The sequence below is a fragment of the Cydia pomonella genome, chromosome 9 (assembly GCF_033807575.1).
Source record: "Cydia pomonella isolate Wapato2018A chromosome 9, ilCydPomo1, whole genome shotgun sequence".
NCBI classification, from domain to species: Eukaryota; Metazoa; Arthropoda; class Insecta; order Lepidoptera; family Tortricidae; genus Cydia; species Cydia pomonella.
This window is the reverse complement of record NC_084711.1, coordinates 8,374,014-8,385,216: the sequence shown is the minus strand read 5'-3', so window position 1 is coordinate 8,385,216 and position 11,203 is coordinate 8,374,014. Positions and strand designations below refer to the sequence as shown.

General features: G+C 37.9%; 1 protein-coding gene across 1 annotated transcript; it reads right to left on the bottom strand.

Moving 5' to 3' along the window:
* Nucleotides 1-687: 687 nt before the first annotated feature.
* Nucleotides 688-9,730, bottom strand: LOC133521250 (uncharacterized). The gene is made up of 5 exons (XM_061856102.1): nucleotides 9,453-9,730; nucleotides 6,033-6,301; nucleotides 5,395-5,656; nucleotides 5,017-5,314; nucleotides 688-4,112 (listed from the first exon to the last, which is right to left on the bottom strand). Exons 2-5 carry the CDS (start codon nucleotides 6,274-6,276, stop codon nucleotides 2,913-2,915), a joined length of 2,004 nt encoding a protein of 667 aa, XP_061712086.1. The 5' UTR covers nucleotides 6,277-6,301; nucleotides 9,453-9,730; the 3' UTR covers nucleotides 688-2,912.
* Nucleotides 9,731-11,203: the final 1,473 nt, after the last annotated feature.

The following is an 11,203-nucleotide window of genomic DNA, read 5'->3' as shown; positions in this document are numbered from 1 at the left end:
AAAAATCTCCAAAATGGAGTTATTTAGAATACCGGTTTCTTTGAGAAAGTTACCTACTTAATTTAAGCTCAGGAATGAATCCTTGAAATTAACGGACTTAAAAAAAAATACCGTGTGTTTAAATTACAAACCGAAAATACCGAAATAAATGTCGTATACGAAGAAAAAGTGACCAAGTCCTCCAGTGCCCGCGGCTGAAATCGAACCAGCGCAGCGTCCTCTGCCATCGCGGCAGGTACAACCTAAGCCCCTCGGACACCCGGGTTACGTCGGCAGGGGTCAAATTTTGTAAGTGTATGGTGTATGCATTTTTTTGAGGGCCTATGGCGCTTCTGTCCATCTCTAAGGTAGAAAAGTATGGTATGGTGGACGCTGTAACGATTCCAGCCCTGTGCACTGGAGGTCTTGGTAACTTTTTCTTCGTATATGACATGTATTTCGGTTTGTACTCGAGAACAGAGTTTAAGCTGAGATCCTCATTTCAAGTGTATATCCCTCTAGGACTTGGCGAATAGGGGCAAGAAATAGATGTTATAAAATTGTTACGAGTAGTTACCTATATATCTCCTGCCTACTTGAAATTAGTATGTGTGCGTAAGGTTACCTACCTAAAGGTCACTATTCAATTTTTAACATTAGGTTAGGTATCTACTTGGGAAAGCGATTTGGAGCAATGATACAAAAATGATGAAATCATTAGGTTGTATTACAATAAAAATAAAATATCGCACTTGGTCATTATCACAGTTTAGCGAAAAATAATCACATAGGTATCTAAGCGACAGACTAGGTAGGCTAGGTAGTTAGATATCAATCGTACTTAGACCACCGGCCTAAAAATTAGGGGTAGGTATGCTTTTAGTGTTACAATGCGGATTAGACGTGCGCGCCGGTCGAAAAAAATAGGGCGGCGGCGCGCCACGAAAAAGTCCACGGCGGCGGCGTGGGAATTTTCAACTTTGCATATTAAGACGTATAATGAAAAACCACGCTTAAGCGAAAGAACTTTATAAAGTGAACTGAAAAGATGACTCAATCACTTTTCATGACAGAAATATTTTGTTTGCAACTTTTATAGTTGTCGTGCACAGAAATTATTTTGTTCACCCTAAATGGACTCAGCCGGGACCTTTTGGCTGTTAAAAGCAATCCAGCAACCGAAAACACTCTTTCGCTCGGAGTGCTAGTTGCTGGAATGCATAACAGAGCCTGTGCTAATGATGATAAACTCTGGTAGGCAGATTGTCTGGTTTGCCAGTAGGTCAAGATGTCCCCGTCTTCAAGTTCCGCAGGATCAGCAGTAGCTAGGTATTTCCAAGCTTCCTGGTCAACAGCATCATCGAAGCCGGAACCATGAGAACTGTGTTGCATGCTGTATTTGCGCGAGAGTTGGGAAAGTATTGAAACTTTACTTGTACTCGCTTCTTCCTTTTGACCCTGGTGTAATAATGGTTGATTATGTTCGTAGTAAGGGATTACTTCTTTGGCATATTCTGCCGAGAAACCAGCTGGAGTTAATTCGTTAGCAGTCAGATAGAGGTCAACTTTTGTTTTTGAGGTAAAATTTATTGCTACCGAAAGTCTATTTAACTTATTTTTTTCAATAGCCGCTTTTGATCTCATGTTTGCTGTAACACAGTAACTAACAGGTACAAACAACTCAATACTACATTTATTATTATTGGGGTTTTTTGGGCCTTTGAGTGCCACGTCGACCAGGTAGTGATCTATTGTGACAGCCATTTAAAGTTCCTTACTGATGCCCGTTGAATCCAGGAAATTCCAGATTCTTTGGGCCGTAATGTGCCGCCCTAAGTGGGTACTTCTTTTTGACATTAGTGGTCCACAGGAGCAGAGAATGTGCATTGCAGTCTCCTCTGACTCATGGCAGAACCTGCATGTCGCGTCTTGTTTCTTTCCAATTTGAAACATGTGTTTGTTCAACTTACAGTGTCCAGTCAAAATTCTGGTCACCGCGCAGGCTTTGTGTCTTTTGAGCCATAGAAGCTCCCTAGCAGTTTTACTGTTAAACCCTTTGATTAGAGCTTTCGAGTGTTCTTGTCCTTTTACGAACTTCCACCAATCGTTTGCCCTTACTTTTTCTAAATTGCTGAGCAGCGAACATGCATCCCGTTTTGTGATTCCACAGAACGGTTCTGGGCCGACCAGGGGTGTGTCTGCGCCCTTTCTAGCAAGTTCGTCCGCTTGTTCGTTTCCGTTAATGTCGGAGTGCCCTGGTACCCATCTAAGTGTGACTTTGTTGGAGTAAGCCAGTGCATTGAGGTTTGTTTTACAGTTCTGGACTAGTTTTGAGTTTGACTCAAGGGATTCTAGTGCCAGCAGAGCAGCCTACATACACAGATTCATACAACGAATTAAAAAAACGGAACGCTAAAGCTACTCGGAGGCAGGCGTACGAACGGCGAGCTTTTGAGCTTGGACGCGAGTTTTCCGGCGCTCGCTGTGCTCCACGGCACGCGTCGCACGCGCTTTATGTTCATTGATTTTAAACTTGTAATCTCTTGCGGGTTTTGTCTCGGCGCGAATTTTAAACTACCGGCGGCGGCGGCGGCGCGCTGACTCCTTATGGCGGCGGCGCGCCGCGGCGGCGCGCACGTCTAATGCGGATGCCAAGATGAGAATCGTACGTCGACAAACGCCACGAAAAGATGTATCGGGATAACGGATGCCACGTAAAGTTACGTGACTATCTATTTCCATAGGTTCCATTAATTATTAGATTTCGATTGGCATTTTCTATCAACCATTAATTGTCATCTTGGCTAGGCTGGTTTGTTCCAAAAATGATTAAATCACTACGTGCTGGCATCATAGCGCTTTGTCCTGCTGTATATACCTACAGAAAACTTGAATGATGAAACGGTTCTAACATAAGTAAACGATCGCAATTATTAAGTGCAATTTTGAATTTTTTGACATATACAATACAATCGCGCTTTTGCAACTTCTCGACGGTCTGTTGTGCACGTTCCTAATCCTCTATACGGCGATATAACGCTCAGAGAACCGATTAATTGTGATTTGTTCACGACAGCTTCATAAGACATGTTACCTGGCGCCGTAGTGAATGCAACCACATAATAGATATTATCTTTACTACCATCGTAATAGAAATGTATTCTAAGGACGTTTTTGAGTGACACGTCCAGGCACTGCCAGCAATGATTCGTTTTTATAGATTTGATTAAAGTTTTGATATGAGATATCGCTAGTAGCACGCTCTTAATGCCTTGAACGTCGTTATTATCTAGGGGATACAATTGGTGACAACTACACCACATATCATGAATGGCAGCGTCGCGGCACGTCCGTGAAGTTTTAACTGGCATGAACAGACTGTGGCAATTCGGACAGCCGCGTGAAACGCTCACGTTAGATATACTCTTGCATCTAGACAACTCGTTTATATTAATTAACGTGTTGAACAGGTCGTAAGGAGTCACTAATTTAAATTGATTATCCGCAAGCGACTTATATTCTTCCCAGCGCCGAGTTTTGAACATTGTCGGCGGTCGCATAAAAAAGGAAGGCAACCGCCCATCGTAGTACGACTCTAATTCCTGACGATATGGCCCAAATCTAATGCCGTGGTCGCTGTAAAAAATGACGAACGTATTTTCAAGGATACCGGTATACGATATTTTGTTAAAGAAATTCTCCAGTAGCCTGTCTGCATCCTGAGGTCGACTGTTCGTGTTGTGGCTGAATGAGTTCATCCAAAAAAATCCGAAGAAGCGATCATTTCGATATGTTGTCACAAAATCAGCAGCATAATCCAAAAGCTGCTGGCCAGCGGATATCTTTCCTGCACATACTAGCTGTTTATTATTTACCTCTTTCTCTCCTTTGATAAATAATGGCCTAATGTAGTGGTCGGTCGGAGTTTTATTAAATGCGTAGCGCTTACTGAAAGTATCAGGTAAACGCAAGAAGTCTTCTCCGTACGCTGTGACGTATCCGATATCTTTAAATTTACTCCACATTAATATATTGTTACACTGGTCCATTTGATCTTGACATTTTGAGGATATGAATGGCATGCTATGGCCAGTTAAAGTTGCCATTACGTTGGGGAAAGTATTATCGCCCACCTGAAAATGCAAATAATTAATGATAGAAAAGACAGAAAATCAGCCACTTAGCATAGCCTCCTGAGACCCAGAAGCAATTGTTTTGTTTTTAAATTTAGAACCCTTAATTACACAAAAGTCCAAAATGCGTAAGTACAAAAGTACAAAAAATATTTTACCTACTTACGCAGGGTCTTAGGAGGATAGAGATACAAGTGTATTGACTGAACTAGCATGACAAATACGAACGTTTCTGAGAAAATACGATGGAAAACAATTATGCACTACAGTACATCTGTAACTTATGGGAATCGTGATTTTGAAATACCATATATTTCCTCAGGTCCCAATATGTAGTGCACTTTAAAATAAAACTATCTTTGTTTTCTCGAATAAAGTATCATTATGTTTGTTAGGAAAAAAATATGTCAAAATGTATTTTTAATATTTTACGTTGCCATGTATAATAATTCTAACCACAAATGTAAGGAGTATTTATTTTTTTGCCTAGCAGTGCCAGGAAACGACATAATTCCACGGAATTAAAAACCAGACTTTATGATCAACTACGGTCATATCGCCTAATAATTATTTACGGAGAACCTTTGATTGGTTATGACAATTATTCTTCTTCTTTGTCGTTGTACTCTTTGCAGTATCGTAACAATTACACAATTATAAAAACGTAATTTTACGAACGACTATGAATTGAAGCCCGAAGCCGAAGGCGAGTTCGTAATTCCTATACCGTCCGTGGCCGGCCCGTGTCGATTTTAGGATTTACGGACCGTATCGCCTGACAGGTGTGATGATAAAATACATAAGACATTACAGCCGGAGGGCGAAATTTAGGATTTTCGGACTGCATCGCCTACACTTTTACGAGCAAGTGTGATGAAAAAAAAAAAAAATTATTAATAATCACCTTATGATAACCACGGAAGCAAAACCAAAAGTTCTTGTGAAGGTAATCCGTAGTTCTTGGCATAGTCTGTACGACCCGCGGCAAAGACATAGAGTCCATGCCCAAAATCAGTACATTGTAGCTGTTATTACAAGATTGTTGATTGTTTGTCATATTGATCTTCTTGGCGAAGGCAAATAAATCGTCATATACCAGATGTGTCTTGTTCCTCACACCGTATTCAATACATCTCACGTTTATGAAATCAGTTTGAAGAACAATCGTGGCACCGGTGCTAAATTTCACACATAGCGTATACCTGTCAAAAGAAAAAACGTTCATTGAGATATAAAATAATAAATTAAAAATTAATAAATAATTTGGACAAGGCGTATTCACTTAATTTTGGTATTTTCGTGACCAGGGCGAGGCTGTAGAAATCTGTAACAGCAATCAAAACGGGCGCTTTTCCTTAGATATTTTTTCATTACCAATGGGTTGACCGTCGCTCGTACTCGATCCCCGTCAATTTTCTTTATATGAACCGCTCGTTTTCCGCAGTCAAATTGTTTTTGTTTATGTTTTTTATCATATTCGATTTGCTTCCTGTAATTTATCATATTGAATGGAATTTGGCACCCTGGCGTGTTCACAGCGTACACTGAAAGTAGATGAAATAAGATATTAGTATCAAATAAATTATGGACAGTTTCTAAATTAAATACTGATAGAAAATGATGTGGGTGGGATTTTTACTTGACCGATTACCATTACAAATTGAACCGTAAACTATAACTGTCTGTTACGGTTTATGGTTCAATGGTTAATGGTCATTCGCAATTAACGTTAGGCCAACACTGGTTCAAACGTCAGTTGTGCTATAAAGAGCAGAAAAAATCGTCCTCTCAAACAATGCAAAAAATGCCTAAAATGTTAGTGAGGATCCTTATTATACACAAACAAGAGGTTAAGGTTATTTTCTAGTTGTTGATTCTCTGAATCAAGTCTACTTATTTTTAATAGGTATGGAAACTTACCGGTTCTGTATTCATTTAAAAAGTTGTCTTCTGGTTCTTTGTCGTCTTTATATAACTCGTCAAGATTCATATGTTTCATGGGCACGACTTTGTGGGTTCGGGTAGAGGCTAGAGGCTGGGCTGTAATTGTCGGAGCTTGGCGAAAACCTGGCTCCAGATGCGAGTAATGCCAGTAATATAGTAATAGAACAATGAAAGAACAACTGGGTAGTAGAAATAACAGTCCGACTTTAATCTGCTTCATTTTGTATCTTTTTAATTTCTTTATTCTGAAACAGATTCAGTTCTTTCAAAATCAATCAAATCATTGCTTTGTGGATTAAGTAAGTAAACCGATTTAACCTACATTACGTACAGCTTTTGCATGACATACATGACACACACGTGACGTTAAACAAAGAGTAAAAATAGGTGGAATGCCTGCATGTGCTATAAAAAGATTTCAATGAAAATACAAACTGTAAAGTTAAGTATAATGAGCAAAGATACATTGATTGAGTAAGATGCGTAATATATAAGATAATTTCGTGCTTCGAATTTGATAGGTGAACCAGATGGCGCTGTACAGCTCCATACATTTTGCTTTTTGCGTCAAAAGTTGACCGAAGCCGCAAAACATTGGCGCAGCACAGCGCCATCTGTGATGGATGTCAAAATAAGGAGCACGTTGTTTTTCTTAGACTTAAGTGGACTTAAGTAATAGTACATTACTATAGAGGACGGGAAACGAAGAGTTGTAGGCCAAGTAGATATACACGGCCGAGCGTAGCGAGGTAACCCCGTTACTCGCCGAGATTTATAATTTATATAGTGCTTGTCTCAAACTTGCAATGAAATAATAATAAAAAATAGGTTGATGATGATGATGATTGTTTCATATTCTGTGATAGGTTATTCAGTGCGTCGGGTCCCCAAGGGAAATGCAAATATGATTATTTCATCCCTGTCGCATGGTTTAGGAGATACAGCCCTATAAAGATTTTTGCATGACTGAAAAAAAAAACTTTACAGGGCTGTATCTTCTAAACCGTACGTCGTAGCGCCAAAATAATCAAATTTTCGGTCCACTTTGAATTTTCAGGAATTTAAAGGGGAATAATATTTAAAAAACACAAAAAAGAAAAAAAAAGAAAAAAGACAAAAAGGTTTTTTAAGGTTGAATGAATGCCAAGACGTGCGATAATTTGACGTTTAAAAACAAAAGAAGGTTGCCTTACAGACCTAGGTGTGTAAAGCTGTATGAAATTCCTTTACATATCATCTTCACTCATCGCACCTGATATGTGGTATTTCCGGACCTAATTTGAAGTAGATACGTCTTGTCAATATTTCATGACAAGTTTGAGAAAAGTTTGTTATGAGTAAAGTATGAGTTCAAATATTTTACATCATTTATTATCCCTATCAAAAAGCTATCAAGTACCTATATACTAAAGCTCGACCAGAAATATATGATCATTGTCAAGAGGGCGCTGTTATTCTGGGCGCTGTATAGGGTGACAGTTCAATTTAGTATGAAAAATATTGTTCCAATTAAATTCCTCAATCTGGCGCGTGATCATATATTACTGGTCAGGCTTTATATATATACCGGTATGGCCTAGTGGGGGGTGATTTAAGGGCATTAATTTGTATGATGACTGATGAGTGTGTTCCTGAGTCATGGATGTTTTTTATGTATTTGTATATTATATATATCGTTGTATGAGTACCCACAACATACCTACCAGTACGTAGGTGGTATAGATTAAAAGCTACGTTATTAAATTTAAATCGTATTTATAAACGACTAACCTTTGAACGGGTGCTAATAACCATTTTGATATCCTCAGGCAAACCACGAGTAGTCCCTTTTCGGTATTATTTTTCATTTAAACTTACAAGAGACCCAAACTACCAACGCCAAAGGAAATCAATGTGTGTTGAATCGTAAGTATCACATCAACTATTCTATTCAGTGTGTGTGTTTACAGACAGGCAAGAAAAATTCGTAAACAATAAATATCCTGTATTTGAACACTTAAGAGGCCATTATCGATTTTAGTCGCAAAAATGTGAAATTGATAGATTTAGTCGATGAAATTGTACCTACACCTTTTGTTAACTATTATAAATAACAAGTGCTGGTTTCTATTAGCACGTCTTGTTATCTTTCATTTTATTAAATATTTTTTTTGAAAACATACTCACTTAATTAGTAATTTTTTTTGGACGTTTAGGTAAACGCGCGTAGAGCACTGATTTGAAAGTTCTTATTTGTAAATTTTGGACTGCTTAAAATGTTAACACTTATCCTGTACTTCAACTTTAATAAACTACTTTTTTGTTATTATAAATTTGAAGTAGTGTAAATGAAAGTTAGACGAAATCCATTTTCTCCAGAAATTACTTACTTCAAAACAAGGGACAATTTCTCTGAAAATCGACTTAATTTCAAAATAATTTTGATACTTAAACAATCTACAGCATTTGCTGAAACTGTTCTTATACATCATTTTGTATAATTTACCACCATAATTTTTTGATGATTTTTTTAAAACTGTCCCTTCTCGTCAAATATTACTGGGGACGCACGCTTGCAACCTCATTATTAAAACACTTGTTATTTAGATATAACGTAACAAAAGGTGTACAATTTCAACGACTAAATATATCAATTATACATTTTTGCTCTTAAATAGTTACCTTTCTTAATCATTCGATTAGTTAATATATATTCATAAAATAGATTAGATAATAAGTATATTACAATACAAAAGTGTGAAAAATTGGAAATTCGAAACGAGAGGCGATTAAAAAAACCACGACCGCAAGGAGTTATTAGTTATTACAGTTGAATAACCTATTCGCACACATATCGTACAACGTTGTACAGTACATATGGCCTTTAATTTTTCCAACTTAGTTAAGTATGTAAATGTATGTGTTAATTATCGCACTAGTGCGGTAAAGTAGCGCTATATGTACTGTAATAATACATTACGATACCGGTGTGAAAAGTAGGAATTCGCAACGAGTAGCGATGAAATAAAACACGACCAAAGGGAGTGTTTTAAATCGACACAAGATGCGAATTACCTTACGCCCCTTTAAATTATCGACATACGCACGTATAGTGCTAGTTACCGCACAAGGGCGATAAATTAGCGCCATATGTACTGTAAAATTATTATGTGAATGACGTGAAATTGAATATGGGTTACATTACTTGGTATACCTAAATAAAGACTACAAGTTCACCATATTCTACTTAGAAATATGCATGCAAAAATTATCTTAACTATGTTACTGAGTTGCTGACAAATTCGTGTATAATTTGTAAAAACATTACCGGTGCATGGTGTATGTAAACACATCCATGTTTAGTATATCGTTAAATTTAGTAGGTAGGTATATATAGTTTTTCTAAAGTGAACTCACCTGTGCGTTATTTTATTCCAAATCACGATTTTGTAGATGGAAACTCTTGTTAGTGTTTCGTAAGTCACATAGTTATAGCACGTTTTATGTTATCGATGTCTGCGTTACGTGTTCTAGACGGTACGTTCTACGTTATTTGCAGGTCCGGAGGCTGGGTGCCATATTTGTTTTCTGACGCATGCGCAGTTGCTTCACATATTTTAATCTTAATCAACAGGCCAATTTGAATGTACACTGACATCAGAATAACATCTAACCAATGTCATTCTGTTGTTGTGCATTTCAATTAAAACAAGAAATATTACTTTGCTAATCCGCGAGAAAATAACGTGTTAGTCAATCAGTGCTAACCCGTTATACTTACTTGCGTATTTTTACATGCAATTAATGTTCCCACCCTCCCACCGCAAAAATAAATACGCAAATAAATATAACAACCCACCACCAAAAGTACAAAACTCGACACGTGTTTCGCCTCTCTACGAGGCATCCTCAGGAGATGCTGGAGATGTTGACGGTCTGACACCCGACGACTGACTGAGCTGTCTAGAACGGTCGGCCATATTTATACCTTGACCAGTCCCCCTACTGTGCAAGTGTGAATGAGATGGAAAAATTCGTAATAACGGCGATGACGCAACATTCAACTGTTCGTTAAGAATTATCCCCCTATTGTTGTACCTAATTATTTCCAACTGTTCCAGAACACTCAAACGCAATCCTTTCTCGCAAACATGTAAAATATCAAAAGAATGATTCTCCGGTAAAGCATGGCCACTGTCTATCAAGTGCTTCGCAAAATTTGACTTTTCTGGATGGTTGTGTCTGTACGACGCAACATGCTCCTTATACCTGGTAGTGAAATTACGGCCTGTTTGCCCCACATATACTTTATTACAATTATCACAAGTAAGCTTATAAACTCCAGATTTTTTTCCCTTCTCAATCTTATCTTTCCCATTGCAAAGTTTAGAGTGCAAAGTGTTGTTTGTCCTAAAAGCCACAGGAATGTCGTTAGATTTTAAAATTTTGTAAATTGCATCTGACAATTTGCCAACATAAGTTATGCTCGCTTTGTATTTCTTAATCGGCTCAGAGGATCGTGCAGCATACAACATATTGTTGACTATACTATTTCGCTTTTTTCTGATGATTCCATCCACAACTGACTTATCGTAGCCATTCGAAACTGCTAAATGATAAATATTATTTAGTTCAGCTCGATAGTGTTCATCAGAAAGAGGCACAGTCAACATCCGATGCACATAACAATGAAAAGCAGCCAACTTATGCTGCCATGGATGCGTCGAAGAAGCCGGGATAACCGAATCAGTATGTGTAGGCTTACGGTAAATTTGGAAACGATGCCTATTATTCACTCTCGAAATTGTTATATCCAGAAAATTCAATGAGTTGTCTTGCTCCAGTTCCTTTTTAAACTTAATTTTCGGATGCTTACTATTAAGTTCAGCAATAAAAGCATCCAGTTGGCCCAAGCTCCCCATCCAACAAATAATCAAATCATCTACGTATCTAAAATAATATAATATATTATTATTGCCTACAATGTGCTGGTTCTCAAAATGGTCCATAAAAATATCCGCCATTAAAGGACTCAGCGGAGAACCCATAGCCAAACCATCACTTTGCAAATAATACTGTCCCCCAAATCTGAAATAATTTTGTTTCATACAAATCGCCGTTAGATCTATCAACTCATCTACCTCCCCTGGATGCAACCGTTGCTTTTC